The sequence below is a fragment of the Pristis pectinata genome, chromosome 16 (assembly GCF_009764475.1).
Source record: "Pristis pectinata isolate sPriPec2 chromosome 16, sPriPec2.1.pri, whole genome shotgun sequence".
Classification (NCBI taxonomy): Eukaryota; Metazoa; Chordata; class Chondrichthyes; order Rhinopristiformes; family Pristidae; genus Pristis; species Pristis pectinata.
Genome location: NC_067420.1, coordinates 25,634,456 through 25,652,412, shown reverse-complemented (window position 1 = coordinate 25,652,412; position 17,957 = coordinate 25,634,456). Strand labels below are relative to the sequence as shown.

General features: G+C 40.4%; 1 protein-coding gene across 6 annotated transcripts in view; it reads right to left on the bottom strand.

The window, feature by feature from the left end:
- The window catches only part of LOC127578797 (zinc finger protein 704-like), a 97,265-nt gene that overhangs the window by 16,604 nt on the left and 62,704 nt on the right, over nt 1-17,957 (bottom strand). For all 6 annotated transcript variants that reach the window (XM_052031255.1, XM_052031254.1, XM_052031257.1 and 3 more), the window contains 2 exons: nt 4,133-4,242; nt 1,206-1,444 (listed from right to left, as the gene is read on the bottom strand). In XM_052031255.1, coding sequence (XP_051887215.1) covers nt 1,206-1,444; nt 4,133-4,242 — 349 coding nt within the window. The remainder of the gene's footprint in view (nt 1-1,205; nt 1,445-4,132; nt 4,243-17,957) is intronic.

Sequence of the window (17,957 nt, the reverse complement as noted above, 5' to 3'; positions counted from 1 at the left end):
TTTTATGCAGTAGGGCACACTAAGCAATTCTTACCACTTTTTCCAGTTTCCTAAATTACTTCATACTTCTAATGAAGTTTTGTTCTAATAGAACTTTATTAGTATAAAGCCTAAGTTTCTAAATCTAAATTAAATTTCTAAAAAGTGAAACTTCAAGTACTAAAAGCTTTAAAATTATCAAATGACGACTTTTTAAATAAAAATGGCAAGCAAGGTTTTGCAGTAAAATGTGCAAAAATTGTGGATTTCAACAAATAAAATAGGTAATTCAAGATCAAGGTCTTATTGTCAAAGTACTTTCTTACATAGGTTATTCACTTAAAGATATTTTCTGAACTCTACCTGCTACAATACAGCTGACGCAGGAATAACCTTTCTACATTGCCAATATAATTTTCAGGTGACATTTGCCAAATAGTATCCAATTTGCCTCATCCCAAACTAATCGACAAATTGTTTCATTGTTTCCCTCCGCTCTAGTTCTCCACCTTTTCCTAGCATCCCATCTCTGCTTAGATAACCCACTTAGGTGTCCTTCATTCCTTTCCAGCGTCAATGGCCATCTTCAGCCATCACAACACTGAACTAAAGAACTCCAATGCACCCCATCTTGCTTTGTTACCTACTTATAACCTCCCCTTTGACACCCACCATCCCACAGATCTTTCATCACAATGCTCCTTTTCAATTAATCCCTCCCTCCCACGAAGTGCCTTAGGATGTTTTGCAGCATTTAAGGTTCTGAACAATTGTGATCTGTGACTAGAGGAAAGACAGAAATGACCCACGTCCATCTTACCAAGTTTTTGTGTTGCACCAATACAAAAACTTCCAGAAGGAGAATGGAGAGAGTGAAGAAACCCAAGCAGCTGGAATTCCTCTTTATCCAAGTGAAAATATCCACTAAATTTGAGGCACCAAGTTTGGATGGATGGAAGACATCCAATTCAGGTGGTTTTGGGATAGTTACAATATTTATCCAGGGCTGCAAAACCATTATTAAGAGAATGAGAAGAATACCATAGAGCTCAAGAGAAAAAGTTGCAACGTTCAAACCGAGTCAATTAAAAAAAAATCAGTGGTTGACTCAGTCAGAGAAAAGCTAAACACAACATTGAAACAGCAATAAGGATAACAATGATGTGGCTTTGAGGTCCAAAATAAAAAAGAGTCGATCTGGTTCAGCAATAAAAAGTAAACCAAACCTTTCTTTTCCTAGGAGTAGGTTCTTCAAACAGGAAGTGAGATGCTTCTGGTTCATCAATACCATCATCTGATTGTCCAGATAATGGGAAGGGTTTGGAGCCATCACCTGGCAATGGTGGCGATGGTGTAGATGGATTGGAGTGGTCACTTGGAATGTCCCAACTCCAGTTACCACTAGTAGTGCTGCTGCCATAGCTGACAGATAAAGCTGGCCCCTCCTTTGATACTTTACAGTTATCTAGAAAGGAAACAAAGAATTTACTACAGTGCAATGGGACACTTAGAAAACACTGCAAATATAAAAAAAAGTTTGAAGTTTGCATACATATTAAATATTTCATAAAATAAATGCGAAGTAATGAAAATCCTCTTATTTCCTTCCCATAAGTTGCAAAATAAAATGAGTTATTGTAGCCAAGGTGGACAAAACTATTTGGTTCCAGAGTTCTTTCCAAAGCTGCTATTTAGCGGACTTCTTAGAGCTGTGCTGAAAAAAAAACAAGATAAATCCTGCTATAAACTTTCCCACCCCAGTGGGAATTTAGTAAAGGGACTTTAGCAGAGTATGGAATGTCTGCCTAGCTGTAATGCCATAAAATAGGCCAGAAAATTATGGGGAGGAGTTTATTTTGTTTTCAAACTGATGCCTTCTTAAAAAGGACCATCCAAGATATTTATATCCGGATCCAACCATCTGTTAGAATAGTTGTTGGCGATGAACACAATTGCAGAATCAAACTAATGGTTCCCAAGAAAACAAACTACAAGAATGACTTAATCATAAAACTAGCAAGATATTTTCAAAATCTGAACGATCATTAAAGGACAAAGCCTTTTGGGCTGAATGTTTTCTTTTTCTTTAAATAGTTTATCTCTGCAATATAAACACACATCATCAGCCACCTCAGAAGCACAGAAATGGAGTGGAACCAAGTCATCCCTGACTCAAGGGACCACCTCCAGAGAAAAGAAAATATGTAATGTGCGTAGGGTTAGACTGACACACAGTCCTGGACTATCAAAGGGGCTGATATAGTACTTATTATAGAATGACTAAATGAACAATATTAAAATTCCACATCAGGAAAACTCTGGTACTACTAGACTGCAAAAATGTGGAAGAAAAAGTGATATTAAAACAATTATAAAGATAGATCAGAGCAGAAAAATTTGAAGAGAAAGGCGAGGTGCATTTTCTGACTGGTGTTGCCATGTATAAGCCAACAGTTATTTGAAATTGTTCTGTGTACATCACTTGTTAATGTGTTGAGATGGGTTAGCACCAGTAGGACATGGAAGAATTCAGTACATGTTCAATTCAGTACAAGTTTGGTTGGATAATATATAATATTGTATTTTAGATCATTCCATTCTGCCAAATTAAACCTGGATATTTATAGTGAAGTTGGACAGTCCTAGAGATCAATCTCACAAGTCAAACCTGAGAAATGCAATGCTATTGCATATGTGGTCAAATAAGCGAATATCTGTCACATGCTATATAGATGTATTCTATATCTCCCAACTGTACAACTAGGCTCAGACGCTGCTCAATTCAACAAGTTTTCACTCATTTACCAAGAATCTCCATCAAATTAGAACTCAGTTATAACATTCATAGGCTTCACCACATCCTCACACACTTGGTGCTGTTGTAAGGCTGCCATCCACATCGCACAGCTTGAGCGCACTGTCAGCTTTTCAACCTCAGCAGTCGCATGGAATAGATTGCACTTCACTCACTAATGCACTTCACTCTCTTAGAGAGATAGAGTCACACAGCATTGAAAAAAAAAGCCATGCCAACCAGTGGGGACCCATCCATATTAATCCCATTTAGCAGCACTTGGCCCCAGCCTTCTATCCTTGGCGATTCGAGTGCTCGTCTTAACACTTCTTAAATGCTGTTGGCAACTTTGCTTCCACCACTCTTCCAGGCAGTGTATTCCAGGTACTCACCACCCTCTGGGTAAAAAAGGTCCCCCTCAGATCCTCTCTAAATCTCTTACCCTTTACTCTAAATTTGTATCCTTTAGTTTTATCTACCCCTGATATAGGGAAAATAGTTTCCTGTAATCTAACCTAACTATACCCCTCACAATTTTATATACTCAAATTTCCACTGCTCCAGGTAAAACAAGGCTAGCCTCTCATAATTGAAATGCCCTATCCCAGGCAACATCCTGGTGAATCTCTTCTGCAACCTCTCCAGCACATCTTTTCTAGAGTGAGGTGACCAGAACTGCATGAGGTACTCCAACTTTGACTAATGTTTTATGAAGTTGGAAAATTTTTTGTTTCTTGCAGAATAAAGTAGCAACACCCAGAGACAGCATGCCTTAATTATCCTAATCTCTGTGAAGGAGACAGCACTGCCACTACTGAGATGGTCTTTATCACTATATTGGTCTGAATTAATCAAAGATATAGCATCCTCAAACTAATCTCTATTCTCACATCCTACTAACATTCAGCTCTTGCACTTCTGAATTAGAAGCTGCAGATGGTGCAGTTCTATTCCTTCCATCACAACCTCTCCTTTTTTATTTTAGATACCAAAGAACTCGGATTTGGACAGGTTATGAACTGCAGGAAAACAGTGATTATGAACACTCTCCCCTACTCAACTTCACACAGCGAAATGTTTTATGCATTAGGAAGCCTGTGTTTGCAGTCAAGAATCATGGAAGAACCTGGCATGAATTAGGCATGGACCTTTGTGCAGAGTTTGGAGCTCATCCTATCCAATGCAGACATGGAGGACAATTCCACCTTCACTACAGTGGAACTAACCACCATGATAGCACCTGATAGTCAATGACAAACTGCTGTGCAAAAGCAGCCATTTTATTTCAGAAACAATTTTATCATCCCCACATGATTAGTACTGACTGAGCATAAAGACCATTCAGGTTTAAAAACCTACCCAATATGTGTGTTCCTGAGGACGGACTGCGGACCAGTGGACTGGTGGAGAGACTGGTCAAAACTGTAGCTGCCATAACTTCATCCATGTCAGCTTCTTCAGAAGGCTTTCTGAAAGAACACAAATTATGCCATGAATTAAAAACTCTGGGAGTCAAAAATATTTTTTGGACTTTTACATTAAAAAAATGGGTAGAGTTGTATCTTAATATATCTCTGCCCAACATTCTTCCACACAAAAAAAATTGCAGATAGCTGTTAAACTAAGCCAGTTTTCCACATTCCACGACAATGAATGCAGGCTTCCCAATACATAATTACTTAATATGTGAAGCATTTGTGCCAGAACTTTAAACAAAAACATGCAAGGTACGGGTGCAAGTTCATACTATGGAATATACAGACTGAACACTTGTGCTTCTTCAAACTGCATACAATTTGAAACACCCATTAGTGCTTAGCTTCTAATGCAGAAAACTTCTGAGAAAGACGATTAGCTTATTGTGCAACCTGTGTGCATTGGCCTTCAAATAATTCATACTGTTCTCTAGCCTCAGGAATAATATCTGCACTAACAAATGTATAAAAAAACCCCCAGCACTAATGCAAATAAATCACAAGATAAATCATAAATTCCAGCTGTTCCCCCTGAAATTTTTACAGCCCTCCATCCTTGGATTAATTGTTTTAGTTCTCAATGAAGCTAACTGTTGTACATTTGCTCCAGCACACTTTGCTTTACAGGAACAGGAATAACTGTGTCCTGGATTACATGGATAATATGCTACCCTCTTGGAGATAGAAACTTCAACTGCACCCACAGTGAGGGTTAGCATCCATCAAAATTAATCCTTATTATAAAGTGGATGAACTCTCATTTTGCAGGACTATTATAAGGGCCATTAAGCTAAGTTTTATATGCACAAGGCCAGCAAAACCTGCCATAAGTGGGAAAAGATTTATCTGATCTTGCCCAAGAAGAGAACTAGTATCTTCAGATTTGGAGTTGCTGCTAGACCAGAAAAGAATCCTTGAGTGCCAATTTTCAATGTAAGCATTGGCAAACATTGATTTGAGGTCCTGGATGGAAGCAAAAATATACCTGGGAAAGGAAAAGCCAGGATGATTTTTATTGAAAAGTACTTTAAAAGAATGAAAATTGGTCAGAACATGATACATTGGTTGGAAAGGATCCAAAAGCACAAATTAAAATAAAGAGTGAACAGCATGGAAAGGAAATCTGAACATATGACAAGCAAAAATATGGTTTAACGCTACAATAAAAAAAAGTGTCAAGAAAGCAGCATTTTAAATGTTTATTTTGTGGTTATAGAACTGTAACCCTAATAAAGTTATTCACGTTCAAGTAGTAATTTCTTACAACTGAGATCATGTTGTGCGGATTGATGACTTAAGAGCAATTTATGGCAAGTGGATACTCAGAACCTGCCAGGAATCAGAGGGCTAACATTTATCTTCTGTATTTGAAGGAATGTTTTTATTTGCAAACGAAGCAAAAAAACTTCAGAAGCTCAATCATGAGTCACTTAGAGTTCCAAAATAAAGTCAAGGTTATCACAGATGTAATCCACATGGATCATACAGCACATATTTTCCTTGGATACAAGTTTCATTTGAAGTTTAATGCTACCCTTTACAAATATAATTGTATATTTCTGAACAGCATGCTGGATGCATAGCACAATGTGAGCTTTAGATGGTTTTACCAAGCTCTTGGGTTACATTTATTCCAGATACGTTTGGCAATATTGACAAGTGTGAAACTATGTCACATAAACTGTGTGTGATGCAAATTAAGAATAAAGGAAAAACAGGAACAGGAGCTGACAGTTTAGTCCCATGAGTCTGTTTAGTACCAATGGCCAGATTTCCTGAAATGCTGGTCACTAGGTATTTTGCAGCCACAATGCATGCCATTCTCTTACTCCTTGTCAAGCTCCCCATGGAGTTTGGCCGTTAATTTGAGTGGCAGACGCAGCAAGGTGCTGGCTTCATTGACGCATACTGCAAACCACACAACTGGTCTATGCGTGCACTTATGGTATAAGTCAAAAGGTACACTCCTAAAACCAGTGGATTGCTCAGGAACAGGGGGAATATTGACAGTAAAATTGACTTCAGCTACCAAGTTCCCAGTTAACATTAACAGGGATTTGAATATGTGATGTACGTTTGTTTAAAAAAAACCATCAATAGTAAATCATATTATTCTGAAAAGATCTGGACTGTCAGGGTTGAATAATTTACCAGTTCAATGACACAGTCAACTCACCCTACACCTTGAAATTTGTATAAATAGCCTTGATGAAATTAGCACCACAGAGTACCTTTAACATCAACTTTTCTGTGAAGATATTCTACACTGAGGATTGATGTAAACAAAAGATGCTGTGTTAAGTTGGAGGATGCTGTAGTGCTAATATCATCCAAGCTTGTTTGTACAGAATCCACAGGCTGGCCAAAACCAACATTAACCTCACTACTGGAGAAGGCAGAGAAATCATATGGTAATAATAATGACTTTTTTTTTGCACAGAGATAAATCCACTATGACTTGGCAAAGTTTCTAGAAACACCTGTACCCAGATAATAGCAGTGAATCCCTTGAGTCATCATAGAGTCAGAGTGTCGTACAGCACAGAAACAGGCCCTTTGACCCACCACATCCACGACAACCTTTTTGACCATCTACACTAATCCCATTTACCTTCATTAGGACCATATGTTTCTATGCCTTGCCTGTTTAAGTGTCTTCCCAAATGCCTTTTAAACATAGTAATCGGACCCAATTCCAACACCTCCTCTGACAGCACATTCCAGATATCAAACATTGTGCAAAAAACTTTCCCCTCGGATCCCCTTTAAAACTCCTTTCTCTCACCCTAAACCCATGACCTCTTGTTCCTGATAGCCCTATCATGGGGAAAAAGATTTTGACTATTTAACCCATCTATGCCTCTCAATCTTATAAACTTCCATCAGGTTACTCCTCAGCCTCCTTTGCTCAGACCCAACCTATCCATTGTCTCCCCATAACTCACCCTCCAATCCAGGCACCATCCTGGTGAATCTCTTCTGCACTCTCACTAGCGCAATCACATCCTATGGCCAGAACCACAATATTCCAGCTGCAGCCTAACCAGTGTTTTGTGTAAAGTTGCAACATAAAGTCCCATGCCCTATATTCTATGCCCTGAACTATCATGGCAAGCATGTCATATGCCTTCTTCACCGCCCTATCGACCTGTGTACCACTTTCAGGCAACCATGCACTTTGAACCCTAGGTCTCCCTGTTCATCAACATTCCTTACTGCCCTAATATACATGTCTTACTTCCCACAAGGCATTACCTTGCACTTGTCCAGATTAAATTCTATCTGCCAATGCTCCACCCAAATTTCCACCTGATCCATCCTGCTGTAGCCTTAGACAACCTTTCCCACTATATATAGGTCCAGCATGGTGCACCACTAGTCACAGACATCCAAATCACTACCCTGTATTCAAGCCAGTTTTGAATCCAATTAGCCAGATGGCCTTGGATCTCACACAACTTAACCTTCTGGATCAGCCTATCATACAGACCTTGCCAAATACTTTATTAAAGTCCTGTCCCTTAGAATTTGCCAATAATTTTCCAACTAACAATGCAAAGTTCACCAGCCTGTAGTTACTTGGCTTATCCCTGCTCCTCCTCTTAAATAAAAGAACAACATTAGCTATCCTCCAGTCTTCTGGTACCTCACCTGTGGCTAAGGAAGATGGAAAAATTCTCAGGGCCCCAACAATATCCTCCCTTGTTTCCCATAGTATTCTGGGATAGATCCTTATGCATTCCAAGATATCTAATGCCTCCACCTTCTTAACACTTGCATGGTCCAGACTACCAACACACCCCTCCCCAAACTCACCATCCTCCACATCGTTCTCTTTGGTGAATACAGATGAGAAGTCACCCACAACGCCTGGCTCTACACATAGATTACCCCTTTGGTCTCTAAGGGGACCCAATCTTTCCCTGGCTACCCGCTTGCTATTAATACACTTATAGAATGACTTAGGATTATCCTTAATTTTATCTGCAGAAGATTTCTTAGCCTCTTTTCACTCTCCTCATTTCTTTAAGTACTTTCCTGCACACTCTATACAGGCAGTCCCTAGGTAACACAAGGGTTCTGTTCCTTAGAAGGGTCCGTAGGCAGAGTTCTCCATAAGTCAGGAACGTCTGTTTTCTATAGCTACCCACATCGTATTGCTTTATATACAGTTATTATTATTCTTTCATTTCATTGAATGATCACCCTAATACTTCCCAAATTAAACTAATGGAATAATGTATCCAGTTATTAATGAATACCATGAAACATTTCATTATTATTACTAGCTTGAAAAATGCTTTAAGTAGGTATGGGAGAATTTGCATGAAGTCAGATTTTCATAAATCAGATAATTTGTAACCCCTGTATTCCTCAAGGGACTCCCTTGTTTGTAGTTGTCCATATCCATTGTGTGCTTCTTTTTTTCTCCCTCTACCTCAAAGGTTATTTAAAGTTTGATCAAAGAGATGGTCAACGCTTCAGGTCTAGACCCTGCATCAGGATCTGATGCAGGTTTTCGACCCAAAATGTTGACCATTCCTTTGCGTCCACAATGTTGCTCAGCCCACTGAGTTCTTCCAGCAGCTTATTTCTTTGTTCCAGATTCCAGTATTTGTAGTCTCCTGCGCCTTCAATAACCCGGGTCATCCAAGGTTCCCTAATCTTGCCATCTTTCCCTTTAACCCTTACCAGAATATGCTGGCCCAGCACTCTTGCTAACTCTTTTAAAAGACTTCTACTCGTCAGATTTTTTTTTAAAAACCTGCAAACATCTGTCCTTAATCGACTCTGCCAGGTCTTCTCTTGCACTACTGAAATTAGCCTTCCCCCAATTTAAAATGTCAACTTGAGGACCAACCTTATCCCTTTCAGTAACTGCCTTGAAACTCACAGAATTATGGTCACTGTTCCAAAAGTGTTCCCCAACAGATCCTTTCACCACCTGCCCAGTTTCATTCCCCAAAATTAATACAGCCTCCTCTGGTAGGATTATCTACGCATTGTCTCAAAAAAGAACCACCTTGAACATACTTAAGTTCTGCCCCATCCGCACCCCTTGTACTAAGGCAATTCCAATCAATACTGGGAAAGTTAACCCCCGCTATTATAACCCTATTGCTTTCACACTTTTCTGCTATTTCCTTACACATCTGTTCCTGCTGACAATTAGGAGGCCAATGGTATAGTTCCAGCAAAGTGATTGGTCCTCTCTTACTCTCAAGTTCCATCCATATGGCCTTGTTCGAGGATCCCTCCAGGATATTCCATGTAGTGTTGTGATGTTCTCCCTAATCAAAAGTGTAAATTCCCCTCCTCTTTTGCACCCTCCTGTCACGTCTGAAAATTCTGTACCCCAGAACATTAAATTGTCAGTCCTGCCCTTCACCCAACCACATTTTTCGGACTGCTATAACATTGTAATTCTATCTGCTGCTCTAAGCTTGTACGATTTACTTGCGAGACACCTTGAATTAAAGTAAATACAGTTGAGCCTACCAGCCTCCTTCACCCCCACCTCTGTCTGCTCTGCCCACTAGACTTGCTCAATTTGTCCTCTACAGCTGTTAGAGGATAGAATTCCCAATTTTCCAGCACTGAGTTTATGGGACAAATTACTAGAGAATAATCTACTTCATTGTGTACAAGGGGACAGGGCTAAGACACTCGCCAGCTTTCCAGGTGTTGTCTGCTACCTTGAAACACCAACTCTGGTTGAGCTTTCATCAAGATCAAGGCACATTTGTGACCCACACCCCATCATCCAACTCTATATTCTCCCCCCCCTCAAATAAAAATATGGTTCGTAAACTTTGATAATCATAAAAAATCTCAATTAAAATTAGTAAATGGAATTTATGGAAAACAGTTATAAATTTCTACCAACGTGTGCAAAATCATTTGCTAAATTCATTCCTGACAGACTTAAATTTTGTATCCTGGTGCTAAACACCCAGGAAGCAGAAATAGTTTATTCCATCTACCTTAGCAGTTGTTAATTCTTGAATATTTCAATTAATTTACCTTTCTAATTTCCTGGGAAAATAACATTATTTAGAAACTCCTTAATTTAGGTAGCATCCTAGCAGACCTTCCTCCCAATATATCTTTCCTATTAAGTGCTTCAGTATTGTGAGATTAGGTTGTAATATTGAGCATGGTAAACAAATCCATAGAATTTATTAAGCTTCTACACCCCTGATTAAAACAACTTGCATTAACACACGTGCCTTTAGGGGCTAAATTAAGGACACAGGTTGCATGAACTTGGCAGACATTCCCCAGAGTTAAGATAATTGAAGAGTGACATAATCAATGTCTAGAGACAAGCAAACATCTGACTGTGCTAACAGAATAGGCCCAAGGCATTGAGTGTTAAGACAACAACCATTTTCTAATACACATCTACCAAAATTATTTGAAGTATGGAATATGAAACCATGAACATGGATGGTAACAAAATTGGGAGCAGGGATCCTCACTCGGCAACTTTTCAAATAGTTATGGATAAGGATAAGGCTGGTCCTCTATATTCTACACAAACTGAAATGGGGTCAAGCTTGTACAAAAAAAATTTGGATAAAAATTTTTAAATGAGGACAATGTAGAGGTTTCCATTTCCTGTTAACTACCACTTCTTTTCCAGAAACATTAACTTTGAAGTTTAGCTCTGCTTTCCCGTTTCTGTCTATCTCTTTTGCCTTGTTCACCCTCAGTAGTGTGTTTCCCTTCTTGTCTTTGATCAAGTATTGACCAAAACTCCCTTCCACAGCCACATCTTTTTCCTTAGAAAATGATCCCAACAAATGGATTCCAACTGAAGTCCCATCCTTCACAATTCAGCCCACCCAGGATCAAACCATCCACCATTTCAGCACTGTTCTCATCACATCTACAAATCCATATTTAATGTCTTGCTTTGTCATGTATATGCATCTGACCAAATCTCCCCAACACCACCAACTGACTCTATAACGAAGCGGTTACAGTTTGCAGGTCCACCTTCTTCTTCACCGTATTTGGTGCTGCAAGATGATTCCATGATCGTTCCCCCCCTCCCCCACCTTACCTACCTCTTTTCTGATGTCAAACTTCGACAGCTCTTGAATTCCAATCTCCCTCTGGATCCTTTCCCCTCCCCCCCCATGTTTTCACCACCCCTTCAAATCTTCCCCAATCTGATCTTAAACAATTAGTCCTCAGCAGAGGCATTAGCTTTGTCCCCCACCATCCCATCAAAATGGATTCCAAGCCCAACATGATGTTGAATTCTTTTTCTGTCACCTATGCTTTAAATGCTATTTCTTTGGCCAGGAGTCTTCACCCCAGACCTGGATCCCTCCTTATGCCCTCTAGATCAATTCAATGCTTTTTCTCTTCAAGCTTCTGACAAGGGTCTTTGACCTGAAAAAAGTAACCATTTCCCTTTCCACAAAGGCTTCTGACCTAGTGATGGTTTCCAGCATTTTCTGTGTTTATACAAGAAGATATAATTCATCAAAACTGGGATCAGATTCCATGCAAGACCCATTGAAACAAGAACCACAATTATAACAGTGAAGCTCAAGTGCAGTTATAGGGGATCAATTTTCTGAGGCATATTCTGGAAGAGGGGAAACAGTGTCCACCACATGCACGCATCAGAAAGCCACAAGTAAAAACACAATTTTCTAAGTCTTGGCACTGGGCAAGGTATTGCAACTACAGCATACATGGAAGGTTCACCTTACAGTATGTACTCACATACCAAAGCTGTGCTCACATTCTAAAGCAACAACACTGGTTAAACCACAGAAACTGAATCTGAAATAAGAACAGAAAATGCTGGAAAAACTCAGTAGTTTATGCAGCATCTGATGAAGGGTCCCCGACCTGAAACATTACCTGTTTCTCTTTCCACAGATACTGCCTGACCTGCTGAGTTTTTCCAGGATTTGGAGTTCTTTTTAATTTCCAATTTCCTACATCTGCAAAATTTCCTACAAAGTTTTTTTTTGACTTTAACAATCTGAACTCACAGTAAGCAACCTTTCAGCACAGCGGCACCCCTGGTCAAAATGAAGAAAAATTCCATTAACACCAAAATAGAAAGCAATTTAAAATATTTTCATCTGGCATTGTTTACTCTTCCCCCCCACCCCCCCAAACAAAAATATGAACAATGAACCAAGGATAGAATCGCAATCCAAGGAAGAAGTGATGAGACTGGGGTAACAAACTATCACTGAAGTTCACTGGAAATTCTGTAGGGACAAACTAGAAGACTGCAAGATCAAAATGGATTCCTATTCAGCAAGCCCAAAGTATAGAACAAGAAAGCTACTTGTCCAAGATACAGACTGGCCCACAACAGAAAGGCACATTGACTAATACAAGCCGAAAAGTACAAATGGCAAAAAAAATAGAAGAATACTTTTCTTGAGCCACATGATCCAAAATTGATTTTACTCAAATAAATCACGTTAGCAATAATTTCTGAATGAAATTATGGCAATCACAAAAATGGACTATTGCTTCTGGTTACGATCCTCTTTACTGTGCCCGATGTTTTTCGTGCATTGCTATTAACTGTTGTGCAACAACACATTTTAATCCCTTCTGATGTAAATTGGACCTCAAAGCTCCAGACGTCAACTGTTGTGGAACAATTACAGGAGAACTGGGAGCACAGCAGAGCAAGTTCTTGTCTTATTTGCCATTTGAAAAAAAAAGGACACACTGGTGAAATCAGGGCACCTCACAAAACACTCTCAGAACTGACTGCGGACTGCTCAAACACCTAAAATCCCCAGGTAGTGTTTAAATAGCAGGTACTACTTAGTAGTATCTGGCTGCCAAGCTACTCATTCACTAGGTGCCTCAATGGTAACTCTGCAGGAGGCACTGAGACATGCATGCCTGAGAGCATGGACTACCAGGCTCAAGGACAGCTTCTATCTTGCTGTTATAAGACTATTGAACAGATCTCTTGACCTCAATCTAACTCATCATGGCCTTGCACCTTATTGTCTGCCTGCACTAGTTCTGTGACTGTAACACTTTATTCAGCATTGTTATTGTTTTCCCTTTTATTACCTCAATGTACAGATGTGATGAAATGATCTGTATGGATGGCATGCAAAACAAAGTTTTCACCATACCTTGGTACATGTGACAATAATAAACCAATTTATCAAATTGTAGATGACTTGGGAAAGGTTGGAGGTGGAGCAAGAGGCACAGAAATATATATGTGTAAAGACAAATATGTACACTCTTTAAAGACACACAAATCTTCAGAAAGTGCAAATTGAGGACCAAGGCAAAAGTTATCTTAATACTAGCAGAAATTGCACCACATGCAAGGTGTCCTTTAAACCAACACTTAACTAGTTTTGAAGCTTTTGTTTCTATTTTTGTTGGAAGACTGCCAGGAGATTTCCGACACCAGTCACTACACCCACTTGTTGGCTGATTGATAGAATGGTGGCTTGATAGTGTCTGCTTCAAAGTGGATTTTGCTGGTAGAAGAAATATTGCTGGCAAGCTACAATTGAAATGAAGGAATCACAATACTGGTTCCAATTACAGAGAGCATTTTCTCAAACCTGCAAAATCTTTATAACTAAGAATTTCTGCTGAGGAAATGGAGTTTGATACCAAAATAGGTGGTGTTGTAGATAATGTAGAAGGTTACGAAAAGTTACAGGGGGATCTTGATCAGCTGGTATGTGGGCTGAAGATTGGCAAATGGCTTTCAATCGAGGTACTGAGGTATTGTATTTTGGGAGATCAAACCAGGATAGGACTTATACAGTGTATGGTAGGGCCCAGGGGAGTGTTATGGAACAGAGGGACCTAAGATTACAAGTGTATAGTTTGCTGAAAATGACATTACAGGTAGATAGGATGGTGAAGAATGTGTCTGGCATACTGCCCTTCATCAGTCAGGGCAATGAGTATAGGAGTTGGGAACTTATGTTGCAGTTATATACGATGTTGGTGAGGCTGCATTTGGAATATCGTGTACAGTTTAGATCACCTTGTTAAAGGAAAGATGTTATTAAACAGAGTGCAGAAAAGATTTACAAGGATGTTGCCTGGATTTGGGGGCCTGAGTTACAAGAAGTTGTGTAGACCAGAACTTTATTCCCCGGAATTTAGGAGACTGAGGGGTGACCTGATGGCAGTATACAAGATCATGAGGGGCAGAGATAGGGTGAAAGTATATAGTCTTTTTGCCAGGGAGGGGGTGCTAAGAACAAGAGGGCATAGGTTTAAGATCAGAGGTGAGAGATCTAAAAGGGACATCAGGGGCAACTTCTTCAAGCAAAGGGTAGTGCATATTTGGAATGAGCTGCCAGAAATAGTGGTTGAGGTGGGCACATTAGCAACATTTAAAAGACATCTAGATAAGTACATGGATGAGAGAGGTTTAGAGGGCTATGGGCCAAACGCAGGCAGATAGGACCAGTTCACTGGGTAACACAGTCGGCAAGGACCAGTTGGGCTGAATGGCCTGTTTCCGTGCTGTATGCTTAATTTTATTTATTTATTTTTTTAAACAAATCTCTCTCATAAACAAAGTAGCTGCAGGCTCAGGTTTCCCCAAAGGCTGTAACAACGTTCTGCAGGATGAGCTTCAGCAACATTGGGCAAGGTAACTCTCAACTTGGTCTTCTGGATCATTGTAGCTGCCACTGCTAATCCATCATATTTTGATGTTTTCTGCTCACCACAGCATCAGGGGGATCACTAAGGTTCTGTACCCATAGAAAATAACTGAATTTGATTTGACTAATGTGAGGAGGGAACCAGTATTTGCTAGCATTCCTGGCTTCTCAAGACTATAGGCAGCCATTGGTTGCACTCATCTTCCCAAAAAGCTCCTTTGAATAACCCACATCTGTTCATTTACCCAAAAGATTTTGGCTGAGTAGATGGGCAGGTCGTCACAGATCATGAGAAAAATGTTATAATGGTTAATGTTATGTTTTCTTACAGATCCCGTTACTCCTTTACCCTTAGGGAGTAGGCACTGCCTGACATTTTCCAGTACTGCCAGCACTGCCTTGAGACAGCTCTTGATGGAACAAGGTCCACCTGCCATAAGAGGAAAGCAAAAAAAACTGGCCTGATGGAAATTTGAAAAGGAAACAGAACGCTGTAAATACTCAGATAAGGCAGCATCTGTGAAGAGAGAAACAACGTTAATGTTTTAGGCTGATGATCTTTCATCGGAATGGAGAAGTGTTGCAGATCAAGCATGTTAAGTTGCAGAGTAGGGGATGGAGTGAAGAAGTCAAAGGGCGGAGACCAAGACAGACCGAGCTAGGTCTCTGATCCTACAAAAAAAAAGGATAAATTCATGTATGTCGCATCTCTGCTCATCTAGGAGAACGATCTAATTGTTCAAGTGGTATTGGTAGGTGGTGGTGGTAGCTGCTGAGGGAGGGTGGTGAAAGACTAACAAATGCCTGTAATGGTACAGAGCACCTTCCTCGACCACTGGCACTTCTGTGACTCAAATGTTACCCGCTACTTTTCACTCCAAGTCAGAATGTGGTTGAGGATCAAATGCACAGGTGTGGACTGCTTCATTTGCTGGAGACAGCAATCTCCCCTCTACTCTTACAGTCCAGACGAAGTGTCTCAATCCAAAACATTGACTGCCTATTTCCTCCAGAGATGCTGTCTGACCTGCTGAGTTTTTCCAGCATCTTCATTCTTTCAACCTCCAGTTCAGAGGTTGACTAACCCCAAATCACAGGTGACTGGGCCCTGTGCTGTGTTCACTTTTCTTCTTGGAATCAGATCACTGTGCAATCTGAGCAGGACCGTATTCACAATGAAGGGATGAGCGTTGGTTTGGGGGGGGGGGGGGGGGGGGGGTGGTTGGTTAGGTCTCTGATGCTACAAAAGAAAATAATTTCACGTATGTTGCATTTCTGCTCATCTAGGAGAGCGATCTAATCGTTCATGACATCTCTGCCCTCTGATGCATAGCAGCTGTTTGTACAGAACAGCTAGCTACTCCTGGAGAACCCATGGATGGTCTCCTCAGGTCCACTGAGAGCAGCAATCTACTCACGGGTGGACTCTCTCTGTTCAATCACGACATCAAGCTGTTCCCTGGCCAGCACAAGATGTTCCTTTAGAGTTTCAAACTGCTCTCTTGTGGCAGAGACCAATCCCTGTCTGGAACGGAAAGAGGCCAAATAGATGCAAAATGACATTCAGTGACCTCCCTCAGTACCTCCAAAACAGCTGTCATTTGAACCACTGGCACCGTGACAGAATTGTTGCTGATTTCTTGCAAAATAGTGTGCAGAGTGGAGATCATGGTCTCCTTGTGGATGAGCGCTTTAGTGATTTCTTTAAATCCTGAAGCTCTCTTCATTTTCCCTGCCAGCTCTCTCACTTCAATGGATGTCTGGAGCACAGGGCGGTGTTGCTTTCTGGCTGCTGTGGAAAAGGTGCCTAAAGGACTGACTCTCATCTGTTTCTATGACTTGGCTTAATATGGATCAGTTCTAAAGCCTTGCTTTGCAGCAATCCAAGAGATAAAGCACAGAGACAAGCCCTCCTGTCCACCGTGTGCACACCAACCATCCCTTTTGACACTAATCCTACATTGAGTGCATTTTCCATTCGCCTCACATTCTCTTCAACTCCTCTCCCCGGCCCCCTTCACCAGATTTTACCACACACCTACGCACTGGGGGCAATTTAGTGGCCAATTGACCTATCATTCTGCACACCTTTGGGATATGGGAGGAAACCAGAGCTTCCAGAGTAAACCCACAAGGTCACAGGGAGAATACACAAGACTCCACAAAGTCAACACCCAAGGTCACAATTGAACTGTGGCACTGTGAAGCAGTGGCTTTCTTTGCTGTGCCATCCTGTTGCACACTGTGCTTTAACTTGCTCTTCTGATGCAAAACACAACTGTGCTGATGTACACTTGTTCTTGCTCACAAATTTTATAACATTCTGAGGAGGAACCAAATTTATGCCATTCCTAAGCAATGGTTTAGCACACCAAGCAGCAACAACCCAGTTTCAAAGCTTAGTTCAGAGGTTTCTTTTAAAAAGCATTTACATTTTCTTTAGTGTTGCCCACAATTATTAATGTGTTGAAAGAATTTGAGGCTGTGCAAAAGTCAGTGTCACGCAGGATTAGTTTCAAAGGATAAATGCTTTAATAAAATGAGGAAAAATGCCCAAGAAACATGTAAATTACATGCAATTTCTGCCAAAATTCTGATATACAACATTAGTGCTAGGATGTTTTACATTTGTCATGTTTCAAATTTTTTGACTGGTTTCTAAATCTAGTCATTTCTCCCAGCACAACTGTCAGCAGAACTACTTCCAAAAGATGCCAGCAGCCATCTGCGCTTAAGGCAGCTCACTACCCATTCGAATGAAACCATGTCAGAGCACTGGAATGTTTTGATAGGGCAGAGCAAGGAAGAAATACCAAGATTCCTGACTAAGCCCAAGGAATCAGCCTTCAATACCCTAATAACTCTCTTTTTCACCAAGTTCTCCTGTTTGAACCTTCAGCTTTAGAAAGGAGTCTCTGACACTAGGTATTCCAGAGATCTCTTATCAAGATTTTAAAGTCTTATAGGTGACAGTAATACAGATTTAGTTTGACTGATAATACAGGTTGACTGAGGCTCCAGGATATGCAGCTATAACGATCAACAAAACAAGCGGCT